The following is a 25,932-nucleotide window of genomic DNA, read 5'->3' as shown; positions in this document are numbered from 1 at the left end:
GCATAACAATTTGAGAAATCAAACTTATGCGATAAAATTAAACAATTTGTCTCACAATAAAAGGACAAATATGAGAAAGAAAAGTAATCAATAATTGATGTGAGGAAAAAGATGAAGAAAAAAATATTATAATTAAAAGCATCATATAGATATAAACAAATTATAAGGCAGCTAGTACTCGTAGATTGTCCGCACGTGCTTTATTTCTTTCCTTTGTTTAAAGCCGGTTGAAGAATTGAAAAGGTGAAGAGTAGTAGGCTATAAAGAGTGAAGAAAGTTAACTCACATTTCGCATTCAGTGGAAGAGGAAAAGCTTTGAATAGAGAAAGGACAAATCAGTGTTGTGTACATAAAGTGTTGTGCTATTTTTGTTTCGGTGGCCTAATCATGACGGAGGAGTTAAAGAAACCAGTGGATGATGCATCAGCACCCAGCTGGTTATCTGATTTGGTAAGAAAATTGATTTTGATTCTTCCAATCATGAAAAATGCAGAAATGGATGATGGTTAAAGATCCTTTGACACACTTTGTGTTGCTTTACTTTTTTGTCTCTGGTAACAGGACATGGATGATTACAATTTATTTCCAGATGAGTGTGGCCTGAACTTGAACTTCTTCGATGACCAAGATATTCTACCAGAACACATTGCCAGTGCCCTTGAAGAACAGACACAGAACCTGCAGCGATCTTTGTCTTCGGAGTGCCCTTCCAAAACCGTGAGCAACTCATCCACTGATGAAACCAGTTTTGACTTTGAGAGACCAGCCAAGTTACTGAAAACGACAAGCGGTAGTTGCTGTAACTCTGACTCATCCACCATCACCAACAACCTCTCGCCAAAACTTTCCCCATCCACATCCTTCTCCTCCTTTCAGTCTCAGATTCTGTCTTTTGACAACCCTAACTCCTCCCCTCCCAACACCACCACCCAGTTTTATGGCTTTGACTTAAAACCAACGCACAACGAAATGGTGTCACTGTCACTGCCCCAATTGACAAAATCACGCTTCCCTGATCAAACGCCAAAAGGCTCCTCAAAAAATCACAACTTTGAATCAAAACCCTCGCATGGTAAGAGATCTCCTGCTCACGCTCAGGATCACATCATGGCCGAGAGAAAGCGACGAGAGAAGCTCAGCCAGAGCTTCATTGCTCTTGCAGCTCTTGTTCCTGGCCTCAAGAAGGTAATTAACTAAATATCACACTGTTCTGCTACCGCAAGTCAATTATGAATGATTCATTTTAGAAATTGTAATAATACACTTAGTTATCTGTTTGATCATAGAATTGATTATAAAATTTGCGTAGTTTCAAGTAATTTGAAGTTTATCCTGACACACTTGCCTAAAAGATAAATAAGTCATCAATGCACTGGCTTGGTTACTCTGCTTGACTAAACGTGTGGAAAATGTGTGGATCCACGCAGATGGACAAGGCTTCTGTGTTAGGGGACGCTATCAAATACGTGAAAGATCTTAAAGAGCGTTTGGCAGTGCTTGAAGAGCAGAGCAAGAAAACAAGGGAAGAATCGGTGGTGGTCCTGAACAAACCAGACCTCTCTGGCGATGATGATTCTTCTTCATGTGATGAGAGCATTGATGCTGATAGTGTCAGTGACACTCAGTTTGAGGTGGAATCAAGAGTGTCAGGGAAGGAGATGCTGCTTCGGATCCACTGTTTGAAGCAAAAGGGTCTTCTCGTCAAATTACTAGCCGAGATTCAGAGAAATAACCTACTCGTTATTAATAGCAGCATCTTACCATTCGGTGATTCTATCCTTGACATTACCATAGTTGCTCAGGTAGAAGGACAATCCTTCCCTTAATTAATAATAATGAATGATGATAATACTTTAATATTATTTTTCTTAGCTCTTGTCGTTTCTCTCGCACCCTTAATTGCTTGAGTAATGTATGTAAGATATGATAAGATTCTAGTGCATTATTTTTTCTTTTCAATGTTGAATCCATACCAACTTGAAATACAATTAGTTTAATTGTATCTGAATGGTGATGGTTTTGCAGATGGGAGAAAATTACAATTTGACCACGAAGGAACTTGTGAAGAACCTACGCGTGGCGGCATATAAGATTGCCTCATAACATAAACGTGGCTGGAGTATGGGATACCATGAAGGTGCACCAACCACAGTAAATAATCCTAAAATGGAAGACTTTGTGTTAAAATGTGAGATCTACTCCAGCTAGCTTACAGTGTTCCTGTGTTCCCCGAAATGCAGATTGATCGATCCGAAAGCGATCTTGTCATTTTCGTGTTTTTCTTTGGTTTCTCAGGCCTTCAGTCTGGGACTGCTTGACCAAAAAAAGAGTATTTGAATAATTTTGTGGAGATATTAGGAATGGTTCCACTCTGACACGGCTTATAGTTAACGTGAGCTTAATTAGAGATAATAAGTTAAATTAGTGATGACTTATGACATTGACAGCTTTTGAGTTTGATGTACAATCTGTTCTCTTTAATCTTTTATCATGTTTGAAAGATGCAAATCTCTCACTCTTTAAGCCTTTCTTTGTTTCAATAGAAAATGAGAAATTCACTTTTAATATTCAGGCACCAACATTTATGTAAACCACCTGCTTTATTGTCTAAGTTTATACCTGGAAAATTTACATTCCTCTCTTCCAACCATTTTTATTTATTCTTTTGTTCAATATTGTCATAGGATTGTAACGAGAAAAACATGTTCTGAACCTAGATTTTTCCTTTATACTTTTGGTTGCACTTTTGAGTGATATATAAAATACATATCATTGATGATGGAATATACTCCAGCTAATGCCCAACCGGCAAAGTAAAGATGCTGCCAAGGAGAAAAGCACATAAACAACATCAATTTTATCTCTAAATAGATTGATTTGGAAAAAAAGTTAAGAATTAAAAAGAAGAAAAAATACAAAAAATTATGAGAAATCATACCAAAACTATAATAAAATTAGATTGTACACACAAATAAAAACATATTTTATCAGAATTTATATTACGTATTATTATTACGTTAATAATCACCCGCCAATATAATGGTATTGCTATTTTTCATGTTCAAATCTCATGATAGGAAAAAAAAAAAAAGAGTTTAAATATGTTTTTTTTTTATTTGAAGTGAAAATTAGAATTAGTTATTTTCAAAATTTTAGTTCAGTTTACTCTTTTATCTTTAAAAATGTATAGATTCAATCATTTAAACCAAATTAAGATTCAATCATTCGAACCAAATTATGTTAAATCTATTTGATGTTTCATAGCGTTTTATGATAACATTTGAATTTTTTATACCGTTTGATATATTTTCATTTTAATGTTAACAAAAATGATGTCATATGTTGTCATGAAATATATTTAAAACTTCAAATCACAAAATGTGGTTAAAAAAAATTAAATTTATGTATTTCTAAAATTGGAGAGTTATATTGGTCTAAAATATTGAAGAGAGACAAATTTCAATTTTTACTAAAACATTAAAAGATTAAAAATCATATCTAAAAAAATGACTAAAAGGAGAAATTTCACAAAATTATTACGATAATGAAAAAATATATGAATATAAATAGAAAATTTACTTATTTTGTCCTAGGTACATTAATATTAACGCTACAAACATTATATTTTTGTTCATTTCTCTTAAATTATAAGAAAAAAATTAAGGAGGACAAATTTTACTAATCTCTACCTTATTTCATTTACTAAACCAAGCCATATAATAAAAATAACAATACCGTTATGGTTTATTCTCTTCCCCACTTTAAAGATGCCCTTAAATTATTAACAATTATAGCTAAGCATTACAAAAGAAATTGAAAGATGAATGTAAGAACACGTGTAAGTGTCAGTAATTTTTTATTTTTTGTTTGCATTTATCGATGGGGTGATCATACCTTGCCCGTAGTAATAAGTTACATGCTCCCCACCATGTTTATATACAGATACCCTTTACAATTTAACTTTGGAATTCACGCTTCTTATGTCTCTTTGAAATTGAGTAGCATTGCTCCCACTCAACATAACACGAATTTCAATACCAAAACGATTCAATATTCAAGATTTGAACCTCTATAGCAAGTTTTTTACGGATAGTAGCATTTTTTTTCTAACCAAAAACGTAAAATATTTGGCCGTGGCAATTTGCAATCGGAATTAGGTAACGTGGGGTACTTCAAAAAATATGGTTTGGTATGACATTGTTAATTGCGCTAAATTTCATCTAATTCGAGATGTAAATTTAAAGATTAAGTATATTTTTCTGAATTTTGATATAAAATTGAAATTCGTTTTTATCTGAAACTTTAATATATTTTGGTTTCTAAATTCTAAAAATGAATGGATATAATTATTTTAGTTTAATTATATTAATTTTTTTTACATGTTAAATGCATTTTTCAGTAGATATTGCAGAAACATGTCAAATTGTATAAATAACTCAAATATTATCATGAAATGATGTTTAATATGTCAAAAATTTAATGTAATTGAGTTAAAATATTATATACATTTATTTTTAAAGTTTAAAAATCAAAATGTATCAAAGTTTTGAACAAGAACATATTATAATTTCACATCAAAATTCAGAGACTAAAAATATATTTAACTCTAAATTTAATCGTTCACTAAACCGCACAAACTTTGAGCACTGCGTGTGACATGAGAGTTTAATCTATGTTGTCCGAAGAGCAAATACTTTGTCGATTAATGCATCCAGTTTCAATGTAATTTTGATTTTCTTAAATATCATATTAATAAGGCCCGCTTCATTTTAGATCCCATTATAATCTGGCCAAATCTTTGTGAATCTTAAACGGATTATAAATCACGTGGCCTCACGTGACATTTTAGATCATACAGAAAAATAGCACATGTTGCAACCCTTCGATTGTCCCTCCTCATTACAGTACATTTATCTTGGGTACATTAAGTTTTCGTATGTCTAAAATATTCCTTTGCTGCTAACAAAAATGTGGGAGCATTTAAATAATTCGATCACGTTTTCTTAACTGTAATGCGATAACATTACAAAAAGGGCACACATGCTTCATTTTTCAACTTCAATTCATAAAATTTTTATCATCGTAGTCTTCTTAGTTGTTAGATGGCGCTAACGTTGTTTCTGGAGAGGTCAACCCCCGTACTATTACGTCAAAACTATGGGATTCACAAAGATTTTCCTACATTTTAAAACGATGTTTTGTAATGATGAAAGAAAGAGTTTAAAACATGTGTGACAATGACTTTAATTAAATTACACCAAGTTTAATATCAAAGCTAATCTCTAATGTTTATTAACTATATTGGATGACCATACACTAAAAACACTTACACAATTACTAACGATTATGGAGACGACACGTCACTGGTATTGAAGATGAAAAATGAAGGAATGAATCGAAAAATGCAAGCTGCAGAGAGGAACCGTGTTAGAGGAGATATCACGGATGCCCCTATCCTAGGGATGCGAGAGAATGCATTGCATACCGCATGGTTTAGGGGTTTGAGAGTCAACTTGAGAAAGATATGCCCATTACACAAGGACACATTTTGCGTTAATATTGGACCAAAACTATTCCCAAGTACTACCATATAATCATCATTTATGAATCAACTCAATTATTCAATATACAACCAATTCATGATTCTGACAACATATCACCATTCTCTATCTTTGGTATGCGATATGTTTTTCACTACACAGTATTTTCAACTTTTGTTTTTAGTTCATTAAAATAAAGTTTTAAACAACCCTAATATCATTGTTTCCAATTAATTAACGTGTGTTAATTATCATAGTACACATTGACATGAATATTGTTAGTTACATAAAGTATATTGTGAAGTCTTAATTTACCATATGTTTTTCATATAATACGTATTGTTAATTTTGTTTTTAGTCGTGCAGTTATATTGATAGATCATAATATAATAATAAATTATAATTATGTTTTAGCTTTACTCACCTTTGTTAATAACTGAATTAAATGTTTACTTAAACATTCTTATATGAAAAAAAATACATGTTACATGCATATTTATAAAATTTCAAAATTTATAATATAATTGTTCTTATAAAACCGAAATCATACTACAAACTTATCTTCTCGCTTTTCCATCTTTAATCTGAAATGTTTTTCTATTCTTCTTTTGCTTTTAAGTACTTCGACGTGTGTATAGGTTTGAATATCTTCACAGTTTGAAATTGGGATAACAAAATATACTATAACGCTCAAATCAGGTATGTGCATCCATCGACGGAACTAGGTGATGACAGGGGGAGCCACGGCTCCCCCATTTTTTTTTTGAATTTTTTTTTACATATATTTATATATTTTTTAAAATTATATTATATATTATTTATATTAAGATTATATTATGAAAAATTATAATAAAAGATAAATAAAAAATTTTAATGGAGACATTAATTTATAAAAGAGATTAGGTTTTTTTTTTTCTGACTATAAGATCTTTCCACCATGTAAATTATCATGAAAGTATGTGAAGAAAGATAAATACAAAGAGATAAATTGGGAAATAGAGGTTGGAAACACATAGATTGATATTGTGTATACATTCTTGCATGATCTCTCACAGATCAAGGTTAGCATCTTATTATGATTTATATATGTTAGTTTATGATTCTTTTTAGGATGTTTCTTCCAAATTATAATTTTAGGGATAAACTTATGATTTTAGGGATTCTTTTATGAAATTGGTATGAACCCTAATTATAATTTTTTCTAAATTTTTATAATCCTTAATTATGAAATTTAGGGATTTTGTGTTTTTCGCTACCTATGGTAAATTTTTTTTTTAAGTTTTGAATTTATACAATATTGCTTATTTAATTAAAGTAGTATGAGTTTTGTTATGTTTTGCATTGTGATAATTGTGATTTGTGAATATAAATTTTATTTTTTCTAAATAGGTGAGATGTGATAAATTTATATCAGAAAGATTATGATAAAAAGTATAAAAATTGATTCCTTTTTTTTTAAGGTTTGTGATAAAGATGAAAAAAATGCATTTACGTTAACTAAACTTGAGAAATTTAATAAGAACCAAGAATCTAATACCATATAAAACAAATCTCTAAAGTTCTCAAAGTTACATATCATGAATTTAAAAATTCATTAGAACGTGATATGGGAAAAACGACATCAAATTTGACAATATCACCAAATCAAATTAATGAGATACGAATGACTTATCTAAAATGGTATTCATGGTTTGGTATCATGATATAATAGCATGATATAATAGCGAATGATAGTAATATTTTTTTTGAATTCTACTATTATGTGTGTTTGTTTTAAGGAGAGGAAATGAAAAAAAAAATGAAGAGTTTTTCTTCTAAAGAAAAATTATATATAACAAATCTAATTTGGCCCCCCTACATTTTTAGTCCAAGTTCCGCCACTGTGTGCATCATATGATAATCAATATTATAATAAATACGTAATTATTTACCTTGTGAACAATTATTTATAGTAAGTTCATAAGCTTTTACCTGGTTGAACATAGATTTCCTATGTGATTACCTTTGTTAATATGTTTAAGATTCCGCTAATCTCTCTTATGCTTTAACATTTGATAATTATGTTTGATTCTTATTAGTTTTGGCCAAGATGATTTTGTCGACATGATGTAACTTTATTTAGTCGAAAATGGTCTCACTCATATATCATAGAATACTATTTTTAAAAAATAATATATTAAACTATATTATTTGTGGATAATTTAAATATTTTACTAATCTTTTTAAACAGTATGATAAATTATTTAATTAAAAATTTTAAAAAGAAAATAATAATTGACAAAAGAGGTAAGAGGTGCTTAAACGATAGTGCTTTGTCCAAATAATAACTTAAGAGTTGCTTGTGCGAACAACCTAACAATTGATATATGAAAAAAAAAAATGATGGAAAACTTAAAGTCACTAATTTTAATACTTCTACCAACTTAAAATTGTTTTATTCTTAATCAAGAGTGCTTTGTCCAAGTAATAATAACCATCTTTTAAGTGTTTCTTGAGGTGAAGGAAAAAATATCAATTAGTTGTTGGACAATTTAAAATCACTAAATTAAATACCTCTGTCAACTTAAATCATTTAATGCTTATCTCAATGTACATTTTTGTGTCATTTTATTTTTGCTATAAGTTATCATAACTATTTTTTTTTTTGTATTATAATTCAATTAAAAGTTGCTATCTTGAAATTTTGAAAATGATAAATAAAAATATTAATATTTTGTTAAAATCCCAACCCTCAAAAAGAATATAATAAATAATATTTTAGAAATAAACAATTAAGAAAAAACGGAAGAGTTGGTAGATCGAGTAAGAAATGGATCTGTATGGTAGTCAATAACAAAAACATACTTATTCTTTTCTGGTTATGTTTGAACTTACTTGGAAAAACATTAAGTGTAAACATTTGACTTTTAATAATATATTAATGGATACGTGGGTAAAGATTGTTGGGTAGGGGCCAATTTACCACCTACCAAAGGTAGATGAAATAATTAGTCGACAATACAGTTATCGACTAAATTTAAAAGCAGTAGTTGATATTGTGGATCACTAATTAATATCATGTGATAAATCAATTGAATTGATTCATTAGCCACTGATATGTACAATCACTAGTTTAGTCATTAAATGTCATCAAGTTAATTAAGACCAATGTAATCCAATTTCTAAATGAGTAGTATCATAACGACCATATTGTTAATAATGGAAATTTCTTTTTTATTCAATTTACAAAAACTGATTTAGAAATAAAGATTCACATATTTCAACACAGACAAGGGGCGAATCAAGGATTTATTCTTAAAGTATAGAAAATTATACCCAAAAATAATGAAAAATAAGACAAAATAAAATAAAATATATCTCAAAACTTTTACTTCACCAAATAAGTAACAAGTTACATTAACCATAATTATAAAGAAAACAAAAAGAAAATAACATTTCCAAGTAACAAAATATTGGAATGATGCGAACTTAAATTTATCTAAATCGAAACAAATTAAACTTTTCTCAAATAATTATAAAAGTGTCAAAACTATCAAACTGTGTAAACAAAATATTTGAATAATAGTTTCTTAATTAATGTTCAAGGAAAAATTATATAAAGAATTCAAATATTATTATGAAATACATTTTAAACCTTAAATAAATTTAATAAAATTTGGGTAAAATGATTAAATTCAGGCAGTTTTAGAGTTGGAGAACTAAATTTTGAAAATTGACTAATTTTAATTTTCACTTAAAGTTAGGAGACAAAAAACATATTTAACCATATATTTTTATAATCTTTTATATTTTTTAGTATTAAAATTTCGTTATTTTTAATTATCATTTCCATTTTTTTAAGGTGGGTGTGTAAAAAAGTGAAGTTAAATTAAAAGAAGGGTAAAAAAAATGAAGGACCAAAGTGTTAACAAAACACATGGTGTAATGAGTAATTAATGTGTTGTTGTAAGTGTAGTATTGTACCTTTATATGTGATGAAAAGTGTTAAAATAATACGTGAACTTAAAATGTAGTACGAGAAGTAACAAAATGTAGTACGAGAAGTAACAAACAGACCAAACATCTAATACCCTCAAACTAACAAACACACATATTAATCAACGTTCAACACAATATAAAAAAGTAAAAAACAGACCAATAATACAATACATTCTAACGAGGAACTTACCAACAACAAAACTTGTTGAAAAATCCACACCACTAGCAACCTTTCCCTTCCTAGTTGTGTTAAAGTGAAAAAAAAAGATGACAAAATAATATTATGAATTATGATCGGAAAAAGAGAGAAGTATAAAAAATGCTTAGGATACGGTCTTGATAGAATCACATCGTCAGGAAACAAATCATAACAAATCAGAGCACAATATCAATTATCAATATTGATTTTAAATTAATCATTAACAAATCATAGCACAAAATTAATCATCATCACTAATATTGATTTTATTCATTAAAAAAGATATTGTTTCTAATTATCAAAATCACAATCCCGATGATAGAAAAAGCAAAGAGTGGATGTAAAAATAGCAAAAAGGTAGTATAAAAACAAAGGGTGGTGTGGGTGACAAAAATTTGGACCGATAAAAATCAGGGTATAGAAGGAAAATGCAAATAGAAAATTGAAAATATCAAAAATCGATCGAGCCTAATCAAACAAAAAAAATTTCTGTTTCTTTTTTATTTATTATTTATTTTTATTATACATATATTTATTTCAAAAATAAATGTATTTACGCGAGCCAAATTGAGTGTTCACATATAAATCCCATTTCTTAGAAATAATATTTTTTAGGATTTAAATATATTTAAATAAATTAAAGTAAGTTATGGCACGCTATAAATTATTTTCAATTGTCACAACTTTTGAAATATTATAGAACATTTTTTTAAGAACACACATGCAACTTAAACTATAGAAGTTTGATTGTATCTTATTTTCGATTATGAAAATAATTTATACATAAATCTATGAATTATTTATTCCTGAAATCTTTATTTAATCTGTTTACCTAAAGAGGTCAAATGATTTTTCTGTTACGGCATATTGTTCATCGAAAACTGGTCATGATCTGTTTCTGCATGTATAAAATATAACTGGGCTCGAATCTTAACGCAACTTTACTGAGTTTAGATTAATTTGTTTAAGTAAACTTCATATTTACCATGTTACAGGTACTAATTGGCGTCATTTATGCTGTCTTATACACAATTATCTACCTTTACTACAACTTCCAATTTAACAATGTTCATGCTTCACAATTTTACCGTTTCCTTTATGTTATTTCAAAACAATGGGTTTCCCCCTCTGTTTTTGGAGCGGGAACCAAAACGTGTCCTTCTCTACAGAAATTAAAACAGTATTCAACTTTAATCAATATTTTAGAAGTACAATCTTTTTTTTGTTTCTGTTGCAAATATTTATAACTAAAATTGGATAGGGTTAGGAATTCAAGTATGAGTTGAAGTTTCACATTAGTTAAAAATGAGAAAGTAGAGCATTATATAAGAATAAAGATCTATAAACTCATTGCCGTAAGATTTTGGGTTGAAAGTGGTGTTAATGTCTTAAGTGGTTGGATTAAGATCTCATTAGTGTTTGTTCTCCCCAATGATACCCCTCTATAGACCTAACAAGTGGTATCAGAGTCAATAGTTAAAACCGGCTGAGACAAGTGCAGTATCATCCTAATATCGAAAGTCAGGTTTCAGGTAAGCGTGTCCCGTTAAGAGGGACGACGGTACAGAAAATGAGTACTTGTGGGCTTTCGCTGGAAGGGGAGTGTACCAATGTGGTTGAAGGGACTCACTCTTGAAGGGAAAGATTGTTAGGAATCTAAGTATGAGTCTAAGTTCCACATTGGCTAGAAATGAAAAAGTATAACACTATATAAAAATAAAGACTCATAAATACATTATTTTAAAGTTTTGGATTGAGAACACTGTTAATACCTTATATGATTGGACTCAGATCTCATTGATATTTGTTCTCTAGCTAAAACACCCTCCTTTGTAAACATATTGCTTCTTTTTTATTATTTTCTATGACTACATTAGTACGTTTTCCTCTTTATCTGAATTGAGAATCAGTATCATTAATTGAGGTATAGAAATGTAACTAGGCTTTAACCCGGATGATCAGATAACTATAAAGAATAGATCTTTTGGAGTTTCAAGGTCATTACTTTACTTGGTGAGGTTTTTTTTATCATGATATATGTGCATTAAATAATTTGTATGATCTAATTCTCTTTTTTATTAATTTAATTACTTTTGGGTTATAAACTTTTATAATCAACATTAATTAAAATAATGGAGATAAATAAATTTGTCTTTGTCCATATCGATTTTGATGAAAATATATGCATCGAATGATATGAATATATGAGTAATACAATTTTTTTTCTGGGTTCTCATCCTCATATCCATTTCTATAATTGTTTTTGTCAGTATTTTAAATTACTTACTTAATTAGGCCACTTAAATAAGTTATGTTTTTTTTTTCATCCTTATTTTTCGTTTTATTTGAAAAATTAGTACTTTTTTCATTTCTTACAAAGTTTTTCATTCCCTCTCAATGTTTGTTTTATTTGTTCAATTGAATTGCATTTCACAAAACACTAACGTCAATTTCATTAATTTAGATTGTTAAGAATAGTTCAAGTGTGCGTCAAAAAATCTCACATTAGATAGAATAGACAAAGTTAAACATTATATAAGAATAAAGACCCATAACACCATTGCCTTAAGGTTCTGGGGTTAAAGTGATGTCAAATGTCTTATATGTGTAAGACTAATGTCCTATAACCATATGGAACCATAATCTCTCAATGACTATAACTATATGAAGAAATATAAAACCCAACAGTGATATCAGAGCTGATGGTTCGGGTGACCGCATAACTATAACCAAAAGGGGTCACCATACACTTGAAAGGAAATATACCTTATGAAAAGAAAAAAAGATTCACCTTTGAGAGGAGATTGTTAGGAATAGTCAAAGTGTGAGTCAAAAAATACACCATTACCTTAAGGTTATGAGGTTAAATTGTATAAGTGTAATAAAATATATATAACCCATCATAAATAGTTTTTAAGACAAATATTTGATTATTTTTACTCTTTTTCAATATTTTTATTTTTTATCTACTTTTTCACATGAAAATATATAATATTATTCTTTATTATTTATTTTTGTTGTGATTTTTATTTTTTATGAAAAAAATATTTAATTAATATTTAAAAAATGTGAAAACGAATATGGATAGAAGATGAAAATTGTTTAATTTAAACCCATTATTTGATAAGGGTGAAAATATAAAAAGAATTATTTTCATTAGATATGAATATAAAAATAGAGATAAATTTTTACTTTAAAAATGATAATAAAACAATTAAATTCATATATATATATATATATATATATATATATATTTCAAACAAAACCAACTTCAATATATTTAAGAACTTGTTAATTTTTATAAAATAAGTCCTTAACTATTTTTGTAAAACACGTTAAACTTTTAAATAGGTCAAAACCTAGATGAAAAAGAAGATTATGACAAGTGAAAAGATTATATAAGACTTGGTATTTATAAACTAAGACCCTCCACACAGGCTAGTAAAAGCTAAGCTTAGGTTGTCTTCATCTTTATTTGTATCACACTTAGACAAATGCAAACACCTTTTATTTATAACTCATTCAGATGACTGGGCCACCACCACAGTGCAGCTTGTATTAATGTAAACCATTTTTATTCTCAACACTTTTGGTCAACATATTTACAAACTCTTATCTATATGGTCACACTTCCTTAAAAACTATTTTCTTGGATATAACTTCAAGTATTGCAAAAATATACAAAAATGCATTAATTATATTGAAATATTATAAAATAAAATTAAGCTTTAAAATAGATTGTGTGATTATATAATAAATTAGATGTAATGTATCATGATTTTAGTAAATTGAACAATTTTAAATATTTGAATTATTAAAAAAACTTATTTTAAAGTATATATTTTTTCAATTTTATAAGTTGTTGTCCAATTTAATTCAAGTAATCCTATTTAGACATGATTTAATTTTTAAAAATTAAAGTGATATAATAATTCAATCTATTTTTTGTTAAACAATTCAATTTTTTTATGCATTAATATCAATTTAGAATGTTTTGTATATCATAGTTACAATATAGGTCATATTTAGTTAGAATGAAAAAATAATTTAATTTTTCCAAAACTATTTGTTACTATTTTTATTTTCGGCATTTAATTGGGATGTTCTCAAAATTCTTGATTTTGTGTTGTTCATGTACTTAATAGATTACTTTCAAGTAATTATTTTTCACTGCCTTGTTTTCCAAAAAAAAATAATATATATTTTGACCCTAAGATCCTTATTTCAAATTATGTTCTCTGTTATTTTCCAAGGTATGGATCTCTTCCTACTTCTTCTTTTGTTTATGATTATCATATGTGCATATATAATTAGACTCGTTACCAACCTTTGTGGTGCTTTAAGAATAAGTTGCAGAGTTTGTACATAATGATATTTCCTCACAGATAAAATCTTCCAACCCGCTCTCTATGATTGTTCCTATTAATGTAATATCATTTGCATCATGCATACAGAACCTGATGCAAAGATACACAAGGACTTGTGAACTTCTTTGGTCATGCTCAATTAAAGATCTGTATAAATTATCGGTGAAGAAAGTATTTGTCAGATGGTTCATTTGCTCACTTAATTAAAAATAAATAAAATAGATATTTTTTCTATAGATCCTAATAACCATTTACATGTTTAAAGGAAAGGAAAATAAAGTGAGGAGAAGAGAGACAAAAGTTGTGAATGTTCTAGGTGTGAAAAAAAGAAGTCATTAAAGAAAAAAAAGGACCGTGTAACTAATTTATCATGTGTAAATATGTGCAAATAAGTTATTTTTGAGAAAAAGTTGTATTTCTTATCTCATATATTAAGATTTTCTCTATTATTTATTTAAGTATTTATTAGGGTTCGTTATCCACCTTGTTGGTATGTTAATCCTTAAAAGTTCCAAGAAAACTTATGATATTAATTATCGTTAGTAAAAGATTTTTCTAAACTAGGTCTCGTTGATTTTTTTCTTCTTATTAATGTTTCTCCATATTAAAAGTTTTGATATCTATTAGCTTCTCCCTTCCTCTATTTTTTAGCATATAATTATTTTGTATATTGTTTACATAGAGAAGGTTTGAGCCTGATTTTACTTCCGCTTATTATTTAATATTTATTATCTTTCCAAAAGTAATATTTAGTTGTATTCAACTTTTGTAATTAGGTGTAGTAACTTTTACTAAGTACTATTTTGTATACTCTATGCATCCATTTATTTTATGTTCGATAAGAGTTTGGATTCTCTATTGATTTTTCTCTGTTATTATTTTACTATGCATTCAAAATGCACTGATAACTATTAATTTTAACATATATTAAAATTATCTTTAAAGTACCAAAGCAGTGTATTTTTAATGTTCAGTAGAGAATGACAAAATAAAACTCAACAGAGAAACCAAACTCGATAAATGAGGGTTACTTACAAAACTATTAATAAAACTCACAACACTCGTGCAACAAATGTAATAATGGTTATTTTTTATTTACGGTTGTTGAAACATAGTATATCAAGACATAATAAAAAGAGAGAAATAGACCATGATTGAAAATCGTAATTTTTAGTCAAGTATAGACTACAATTCCACCATATAATCATAGTCTAAAATCATTTTCAAAAAGGGAAAAATACACTATGGTTTTAGAGATAGCCGAAGCTTATAATCCTTTCAGGACAAAAAAAAATATTAGTATAGACTACAATTTTTGGTAGAAGTTGTTACAAGTGGACTTTAAGTGTAATTCAACTCCACAAAACCAACTTATAAGGTGATTATTGCACCCACTTATATATTGTGAATTAGACTTATCTCTAGTCGACGTGGGACTTCCAACACACCCCCTCACGCCGAGGTGTATTCATCTTGTGTGTGAGACAAGAAATTAGTGGGTGGTCCTATATCGGGTGGAATAAAATGTCCAAGAAAGTTCTCTAGGATATGCTCTACCTTGGCTCTGATACCATGTTAGAAGTGAATGTTAAGCCTAACTCAACTCCACAAAATCAGTTTGTAAGGTGAGGATTGCACCCACTTATATATTGTGAATTGGCCTTATCTCTAGTCGATATTAGACTTCTAATAGAAGCATAGCATAGCCTATATTACTAATAAACAAATTTTAAAATAAAAAACAAAAAAAATAGGCAAGCATTAGTGAAAAAAGAAGAAGAACAAGTATAGGCTACATCTTTGGGCTTGAATCATAGCCATATCCAGACTTGACTACATGGTACAACTTTGGTTGGAATCATAACCTATAGTCACTTATTTTCATTTTAGTTAAATATGTTTTTAGTTCCTAAATTTGAATGTGAATTGAAATTTATCTATATCTCAAACTTTGATACATTTTGATCCTTAAACTTTAAAAATAAATAAATATAGTCCTTTTAACTCAACTACATTTTAATTTATTTTTTTACGTGTATAACGTATTTTAGAATGACTTTTGAATTGTTTGCACCATTTCAAAACATTCCAGCTTAAATGTTAGTCTGGAACACTTTTTAACAAATCAAAAAAAAAATAATGTCATTTAGTTAAAAAGACTAAATTCATTCATTTTTAAAATTTAAAAATTAAAATATATCAAAGTTTGAGAGAAAAACAAATACCAATTTTACATATAAATTCAAGTACTAAATACATTATTAATCGTCACTCTTTTTTAAATATTTGTTCTAATTTAGTTTTTACCTACATAATTTTAAATTTTGAAAAATAATTACACAAAATATGCCCGGATACATCCAAATCCCATAACAAAATAGATAAGAATTCTATACTAAAGAGCAAGTAATTAATGTACAAACCTTCAATTTTTGCTTCTTTGAATTGTGTTTTTAATTGAGAGTATGTTTAACCCACAAGTTTAAATAACTCAAGCCATAAGATTAAGTATATTGCAAGTACAATAAATGTGAAAGAAAAGTTTGTCCGTATCAACAAAGAATTTACACCCATTAAAACTAAAATTCAAACATTTCTTTCTTATCTTGAAGATTTGACTCCTATGATTGTTGGTTAAATTTGTTCTTTTGATAATTAGGTATACATTTAAATTATTCACAAGTTCGACTATTCATACGTTACACATTGGTAATTAAAATTAATTAAATAAATATATGTTTTTTCAATTTTTTCCAAGCATCAAATGTTGAGAATATTATTTCACCATGTATTAAATAAGAGGATCATTAAGAGGAAAGCAATGGTAATAAGGGAGTTCTTCCATCCAATACTATAAAATATATATTCATAAACATTACTCTTGATACTTAAAATGGTAGCAGTCCAAATATAAAAATTTAATTGTGACTTAATTCATCTTACCTCTATCAGAAAACAATCGACGTGTTTTGACTATTTTTTTTAGGAGAATGCTAATCAGTGCCCTTAGGGCACGGGTTAAAGAATAATAAATGTGCTTTGATATCATCATTTTTATATTGAAAGCTGAAATAATTAAATATAGTAATTAAAATAGTATAAATGCATATAATAAATTATATAAAGACAAAAATATCCTTTAAAATGTGTAGACAATAACTTACTGTTACAGAACAAGTTTTTGAAATTTTTAAAGTCTCTATTAAAAAGAAAAAAAAATCAATTAAGTCTTAAATTGAACTTTAATTTTATTTTTTTTGTAACATTTTTAGATGTTTAACAGTATTTTTTTTGTTGGTTTTTCTGTTAATTTATACTTTTTCATGTTATTTTTTTAAAGTTTTAGATGTTTAACACTATTTTTTTGTTAATTTAAATTTTCTTATATTTAATTTTTAGCAACATTAAAATATAATTATTTTATTATTTAATTAGTTTTTATATTTTATTTGTGAACATTAAATAAAATATTAAATACACATGTACAATATTTATGGGCCTTTTTGTCTTTTAAAGAAAATAAAGTTGCATTAATAATTATTAGGTCAAGTTTTATTTAATATTATACTTATCTATGTATTTTTGTAAAATTCAATGTATATTAATTATCCTTAACGAATGTCCTTAGGACATTAGTTAGCGAGACTTTTTTTTATTCACTAATTAGGAATTGAACTCTCATCAATTGTTGCTTAACCTCGAGTGACAAAACTGACCAATTCATCATAGGCCCAATAAGAAGGGGACAGGTTAATGATGTTGCTATTTCCTATGTCTTTCATTAGATAATTAAAATATTCAATTTGATAAATTAGAAGACATATGTTTTTTACCTATTAAATTATTTCATTATAATTAACAATTAAACTTAATTTTTAAACGTTATAAATTTAATTTATAATATTACTCCATCTCAAGTATTATAATACAAATAATTTAATCTTTTAAACTAATCTCCAATTAAAAAAATGGGGTCGACAAACTCAATTAGAGTAAGATGATGGGTTGAAACAATTAATGCAATTTGCGATAATATCTCTTTTAGCAATTATTCCTATGACAATTATAAATTTGTCTTAACTTTAATACCAATTAAATTGGATACTTGCCACTAAAAAAACAAAATTAATCACACGTAAAATTAATTTTAGGATTATTTATTTATATTAGGTAATTCAAAACTTTTAGATTACTTAAATATCTAGATTTTGGTTTTGACTCTGGTTTGATTTTTGTATTTTTCGAAAATCTCACTTGTATTTTTATTGGTTTCAATTTGATATTTTTTTAAAAATATGTTGCAATTTGGTCATTTCTTTTAGTATAGTACTAACGATATTAATTAATGTACGTAGTGTCAATTAGCGAGTACATCTTGGTCAAGTTAAGGACAGGTGTATCTGGAGCCAATGTAAGGATAGGCCACATTCAGACATACATCATAGTACTTATGGACTCAAGCATACAGATGTACATCCCAGTACATACGGGCTCAAACATAAAGACGTACATCCTAGTACATATGTACTCAGGTATACAGGCATACATCGTAAATGGAATATAAAACTATAAGAGTGCATCCAAGAATATGAACATCATAAGGGAATGTAGCAACAACTACAGTTGCGATAGGACATTCATAAGGTTTATTGGTATTTACAAAGAAAATAAAAATGGGTTACTAAAGTAATGAAGTCATTATTAGACTCAAGTAATATAAAGAAGGGTTCAATGTCCAAGGTAAGGGGACTTATCTTTGCAATCATCTTTTACTCACCCCCAAATTGAAAGTATTACTAACTTGAGCCTGGAGTGCTTGCAAGTACCCACATTTCAGGTGTATCACCCATAAGCAGCTTAGAAACAATCCCCGAGGAGAAGAAGTGAAGGATAAAAGACTCTTGAGATCACTTGGTTCCATACAAGAACATTACATATTCAATATTAAAAGGAATATTGTTTCTTCAATATCAATTATAATAGAAATAAATTATATTATAATTATATTCATTTCAAATTAGAATAGCAAATAAAATTTTATTAGAGGCAAAACATTTATTAAATTTGCAAATATTAATGAAACCTAGTTGATAAAATTTAAAAAATATTTTTAATAAAGATATAAAAGAAAAATAAATATTCAAATTAAAAATTATTTTAAATGACTATTTACTTCAATTTTTTAAATTCTAATAAAATCTATTTTTAATATACTAATAAAAATTATATTACAACACTTGATCAAAATCATATAAAGAACAAAGATTAAACTAATAATAATAACATTTAAACATAGATCTTTCATATTTTGAACTTCAATGTATGTTGGATGGTGACAAAAAAATTCATGAAAGATTATATTAAATTATTATATTATATTAAAGAAAAATTATTTATAAAATTATAGCGATAAAATTACACATATGATAATGAGTTAGAAAATAAAAATAATCATATAAAAAATATCAAAATAATATTCTACATTATAAAAATAAACAACAAATAAAAATATTAAAAAAATTATCAAATGTGTATCTTAGAAACAATTTCAAAGACCATTTAATGAAATTGCACAAAGAAAAACAAATGTATAATTAAGGGTACGATAAGATGAAAACACTTTAGATATCATTAGAAAATATATAACGAAAATGGTTTTGGCGAAATAACTATTTTTCAAATGAAACAAAAATTAATAATAATGGAATAAAGAAGATAAATTTTTTATATTGTTTAATAAAAGAAAGGTTTATACTATGGAACATTTAAATTGATAGTGTTAAACATTCTCATGTGAAAAGAAAATATATAATAAATAAAAATATTAAAAAAGAGTAAAAATATTCAAATGTGAAACGAAAAATATTTAATTGACATACATCATTTGAACATAATTGCATAAAAGTTGAAATAAGACCATAAATATAGTAGAGATAAGAATGAATTTTATGACAAACTAGACAATAGAAAAAATAAAAAAATAGAATATATATATATATATATATATATATATATATATATATATATAATGGGTATAAAATTACTTAATAAATAACGAATATTTTAATAATTTAAAGTAAATGGGTATGGGAATGGGTAATATATGCAAGCTTATCATCATTATCATCTAATGTGAGTTTAGTGGTGAAATTATGAATGGGAACAACTTTTTAGATCTCAAAGCTGTAATCTCTCTTATGCAATGTTAATTTCCTCGTTGCCCATACCTTATTCAAACTAGTCCTGAATGCAAATATTTATAATCGTAAGGTCAGGTTTAAAATCGAAATCCTTCAAAAAAAATTACAAAGATTTGATATGTTGGAGGCCACAATTTTTTAAATGAGTTTTTAATTCTTATAATATTTGTTGTCATTTATTTTAATCATCACATGAATTCTAAAATAGAAAAACATGTTTTATGTGCATATAAATATATTATTTTTAAATTTTGTAAATATAATAACTTTTTGGTTTAATCTTTATATATACATATATATTAATTCGTTTGTCCCGACTTCGATGCGAGTGATGACTTTCATCACACTCATGATTTTAATAGGTGACGAAGAGTATTTTTTGAATTAAAAACTTAAATTGTTTTTTAAAAAAAGACTGTTATATTTTCGGAATATAATAATTAATGAATTTAAAGAAAATTTAAACCTAATCCACATCTTGTTTATAAAATGTTTTTGTTGAATTCTTTATCATTTGGTATAATTTCATTTTGAAATTATCAAAATATTGAAATTTAAAAAAAATCGAATTTGAATAAGTCTTGTCAAATTCTCATAACTTCATAAAGAAAAAGTTTAACTATGTAAGGATAATTTTATTTTAACTAAAATAAAGTTGTGTCAAGTTAAGACAAATTTCATAAAAAGTTGAAACCGTCACGACTTAAAATGATATAAATTCATTTCGTAAGAGAATCGAATTCGTTACAGCATCAAATGAATTTAGTACATTCAACTTTAGCGCATTTCATAAAGAAACTATGAAAACATAGTATAATTTCAGTATATCCTACATCGTGTAAAACATATAAGTCGTCATTTCAAACTGTGATGACTTTAACATTTTTATCAAAGTCATTTTAACTTATTACAACTTCATTTTAATTAAAGGAAAATCACACAAAACTTTGTTTTAGTTAAAATTAGGTTAAATTATTCATTTAGTCCCAATTTTCGTAAGTAAATTTGAATTTGGTCCCTTAATTTTTAAAAATGTTACCTAGGTCCTTAATTTTAATATTTTGTATCAATGAAGCCTCTTTCATTGTTAAGAGTATAGTGACATAGAGATATGAAATCTGAACAGTGAAGTGGCACAGTAATGTGGTCACTAAGGTGCATGCTCCAACCCCTACAATAACTTTCTTTATGCATGACATCATTGGTGGATCAACCCCTTCAGAAAGAATCGTTGTTGGTACCATTGTAGACACTCAAACAGCTAAACTTCCCTTCTCAAAACCCAACAACAGGATCTTCCCCTTTAAAGGTGCCATACCATTAGTTGATACAAACACTACCACTAATCTACACACTCAAGCACCACCATGGTCATAAAAACCATTGACAAAAACAAGGTTGTTATTGATAGGAATCCACTGGGAGCATCACTAGACAAGTTTTTGTTCGGAAGAATAACGGTTATTGATGATGAAATTACGCAAGGGCACGAGTTTGGGTCAGAGGTTATTGGTAAAGCACAAGGATTTCATTTGACTAGCTCATTGGATGGAAGTAGCCGAACCATGGCATTTACGATTGTGTTTGGTGGTGAAGGTGATGATGAGGAGGATGTTGTTAGTTTCTTTGGTGTGCACACGACAACTATAAAGGAGTCTCATATTGTTGTTGTTGGAGGAACTGAAAAATATGATAATGCAAAAGAGTATGCCAAAATTCAGACACTGCCTTCACCTCAACAACATATCACAAATGGCTTCGAAACACTTCTTCATATTACTATATACGTAGCTTAGATAATAGATCATAGCAATTAGCAAGGCAGATTACATATTCTTTGTAGTTAAAGAAGCAAAACTTTTTTCTATGCATGAATGGAAATTTATTATCAAACAGTTGGATATCCAAATTTTCAAGTGTTCTCAAACAGTTGCATACTTAAAATTCTACCTTTTAAACTTTATCTTTAGACACTTAATAACACCTGTTATATTTGTTTTGTACATCATGACATCCATATTTGGACCACTTTTTTTGTGTTATAAAAAGGTTACATAGTGGACCAAATTTATTTTGTAATGCTGAATGTTTATGGAGCATTATATGTTTATGAATATAAGCAGGTGTCCTTTTTAATACATATCATTTGTGTTATTTCGACAAGTTTAGAAGACTGAAATAATTCATTATGCCCAAATGAAAAATTAGTGCTATTTTGACAAATTAAGAAGACTCAAATAATTCAATATTTTACCCCAACTATTGCAATTTTTTCATTCATAATTAAACATTACAAAAATAACACAAACCAACCATCTGAACTATAAAACAGTCATGGATTTGTAACCAACAGATACACTACAATTATATTGAATACACGCAAAACACCAACTACCCATGTAAACACACTAAGCCTTTTTTTCAATTGACTTCATGCATTTCTCAATTTCTCCTATCACCACAAACCTCACTCCAACAGTGTATTCTGCATTCATATTCGCACCACAACCTTCAACATTCTTTATACTCATACCATCTTTTTCTTCAACTTCTCACGTAGAATGATGAACAATGGGATATTTATGGATGATTCATTACACATTTATATTGAAAATTTTTAACTGTTTTCAAATGTATTTAAATATAAATGATACATTTCAGTCTCATATCTCCACGTCACTGTTCTCTTAACGTCGTTTCTGTCATTTTAACGGAAGGGACTTCATTGATACAAAATATCAAAATTAAGGACCTAGGTAACACTTTTAAAAATTAAGGGACCAAATTCAAATTTATTTACGAAAATTGGAACCAAATAAATAATTTAACCTTAAAATTAATTCATCTCGGTATGATACGACTTTATCCTTATATTTGTTCAAGTTTCAATTTTTTTAAAAAGTTACCTCATTTTGATAATTTTAAAATGAAATTAAAAAAAAAAACGGTTTCGTTGATTAACTATAATGTCAAGCATATTTATAATCCTGTATTTTTAACATAAAGAGTAAACAAAAAACATGGCCAATAATTTCAACTTTGTGCTTGCTTGAATAAAACTTCTTACACATTTTTATGGTTTATAGTCACTCACATTTGGCAGCATCAAAATATAAGTGCACATAAAAAATATAGTCTATACGACAATTAACCAGACAGTAAAATGTCGCAGGTACAAAATAATATGCAGGTAATAACCCAGAATGATTCACACTATAAACAGGTTAAGGTGTCAACAAACTCAAGCTCGGATACACTGGTAAATTAGCATGTGGAACAAGCACTTTCGGACACGTAATAATGTATGTCTAAAATTTGAAAAAAAAAAATCTGCGCATGCGTGCTGGTGGGGTGCTACCCTCTATAAATCTAAACGACCCCACTTGTGAGTTCTTTCCTTAGATTGGGTTCGCGTTTAGGTATTCAGATATTGCTGGAAGAGGTAATTGAGATCTCGTTTTCTCTTGGAAGCTATATATGAACCAAAGAATGTCTATCAAACTACATGACCACCATTTGTTTTACTTCCTACTTTCAGGAACCATTGCTGCTCTCATCTTGCTTGCACAAACTGAAGTAAAATTTTCAACATCATGACCTCAATGGAGGAATCATGGACTAGTTGGCTCTGTGATATGGTAAAAGCATAGTATCATAACTATCGCTATTATTAATGTTTACATGCTTGCACTTTTTGCTTAAATTTCAGTACATTGTTGCAGGAGCCAGATGATTACAGTTTCATCGGTCAATCAGACATAAAGGTGGAGGATGTGAATGGAAGTTTAGCATCTCCATGTGATATAGCCACTGCATTAGAAGAGAACCCGCAGAGCTCATTTTCCACTGAGAGTCACTCTGAGAGTGGCATAGAAGAGAGGCCTTTGAAGTTGCTCAAGACATGCACTTCAAACTCTGCCAAAACAGACCAACTCTCACAAATGAAAGCTTCCATACCCTGCTCCTATATTCTTTCCTTTGACAACACCAATCCACCAACAACAAAGGTTGAATCGGCTATAAAGCCAGAAACCAAGGTTGCGAATCGTGGGATATCTCTGCCTTCGAAGAATGAACCAAAACGTGTTACTCAGGAGAGCAAGAAAACGGGCTCATCAGCCAGATCTTCTCATCACACACAAGATCACATAATCGCGGAGAGAATGAGGAGAGAAAAGATTAGCCAGCAGTTCATAGCCCTCTCATCCCTTATTCCAGACCTCAAAAAGGTTCATTTTTCTTTTTATAGTGTTCAAGCTTTGAAATCATGTTACTCAAACATGTAAATATATATACAGATAGATATATTTGTATTATGGCACTAAGGAACTGTAATTTGTTTGAAGATGGACAAGGTGTCTGTATTGGTGGAAGCTATAAGGTACGTGAAGGAGCTGAAGGAAAAAGTGAAAGTGATGGAGGAACAGGGCAAAAGGAAAAGGCAGGAACCGGTGACGCGTGGGAAGAAAGCTCAGGAGGACGAGGATGTCTCAGACACTTCATCAAATTCCTGTGAGTTCGGAAATTCTGAAGATCCCTCATCCAAAATAAATCTTTTACTGCCAGAAGTCGAAGCAAGGGTGTCAAAGAGGAACGTGCTGATTCGAATCCTCTGCGAGAAAGAAAAGGTAGTGCTGGCCAACATTTTTAGAGAGATAGAGAAACTTCATCTCTCAGTCATCAATAGCAGCGCCTTATCTTTCGGTTCCTCTGTTCTCGACACAACCATCGTGGCCGAGGTACCTTACTACTGTTACTATTAAAAAATCATTTCCCTTAAAAATAACTTTTTTAAATTTAATGGATTTTTAAAAAAGATGTTTGAAATTTCACATAAGATAGGTGAGATTGTTAACAAGTGTTGGTTTGTTTGATTTTATGGCAGATGGAGGATGAATTCAACATGAGCGTGAAGGAACTGGCAGGAAATCTGAGAGTACGACTGATGCAGTTTATGTAGAGGATGCAGAAGACTGAGATGCAATAAAGACCATGAATTCAGTGTATTAAATATCGTAGTAAATCTAATCTTTGTTGTTTGCTTCATATGTAGAACTTAGAAGTAGAAGAAAACTAGAAATAGTTGCTACATATGCGATGCGATGTAAAACATCATTAGACTGAACCGGTTAGAGAGAGGTAATGCCGTAGTGGACCAACAATAAAGCAGCATGGTCCATTACGGGAAAATGGGATTTAACTTGTTGCAAAAAGGCTCAGCCTCGGAAACTATGCATTCTATAACTTCCCTCGCTATTTTGTTTTGGCTCTTCACAAGTGTTATTCCTATTTAGATTCACGATACTAAATATTAAAGCATTTGTCTTTTGATTTTAGTCATTTTAATCTATTCTTATCCTAAATAAGTGAGTTTTACTCTGTTGAAATTTTATTCATGATTATTGAATAAGAAGAAGTTATTTTGAAAATACGAATGAAGAAAGAGAATTTATAGAATTATATATGAGTGGCATGAGTGGTGCAGTGGTTAAAGAGCAAGCATAGGGGACCACTTGCAATGTTTTAGAAAAATCGTTTGAAATAGTGGGGGGCTTGTTTCATGGCACGTACCTTGGTACGCAAAGGAATCTCTGGTGGACTGGTGAGCCATCATGTGAACGTTGTTGGATATCATAATATTTAAATCA

The 25,932-nt window shown here is 28.6% G+C and overlaps 2 protein-coding genes and 1 pseudogene across 2 annotated transcripts; all 3 read left to right on the top strand.

The window, feature by feature from the left end:
* The first annotated feature begins 240 nt into the window (after positions 1–240).
* Positions 241–2,523, top strand: LOC114175022 (transcription factor bHLH18-like). The gene is made up of 4 exons (XM_028059781.2): positions 241–450; positions 562–1,185; positions 1,428–1,802; positions 2,026–2,523. The coding sequence occupies exons 1-4, from the start codon at positions 388–390 to the stop codon at positions 2,101–2,103; spliced, it is 1,140 nt and encodes a 379-aa protein (XP_027915582.2). The 5' UTR covers positions 241–387; the 3' UTR covers positions 2,104–2,523.
* A 15,906-nt stretch (positions 2,524–18,429) lies between these two features.
* Positions 18,430–22,080, top strand: LOC114175500 (dirigent protein 24 pseudogene; annotated as a pseudogene).
* A 1,460-nt stretch (positions 22,081–23,540) lies between these two features.
* Positions 23,541–25,620, top strand: LOC114176986 (transcription factor bHLH18-like). Its single transcript, XM_028062192.2, has 5 exons — positions 23,541–23,726; positions 23,823–23,922; positions 24,007–24,513; positions 24,631–25,023; positions 25,170–25,620. The coding sequence occupies exons 2-5, from the start codon at positions 23,878–23,880 to the stop codon at positions 25,242–25,244; spliced, it is 1,020 nt and encodes a 339-aa protein (XP_027917993.1). The 5' UTR covers positions 23,541–23,726; positions 23,823–23,877; the 3' UTR covers positions 25,245–25,620.
* The last annotated feature ends 312 nt before the right edge of the window (positions 25,621–25,932 follow it).

The sequence above is a fragment of the Vigna unguiculata genome, chromosome 3 (assembly GCF_037176805.1).
Source record: "Vigna unguiculata cultivar grain cowpea cultivar isolate G323 ecotype 2 chromosome 3, ASM3717680v1, whole genome shotgun sequence".
Taxonomy (NCBI): domain Eukaryota; kingdom Viridiplantae; phylum Streptophyta; class Magnoliopsida; order Fabales; family Fabaceae; genus Vigna; species Vigna unguiculata.
This window is presented reverse-complemented; position numbering and strand designations above follow the sequence as displayed.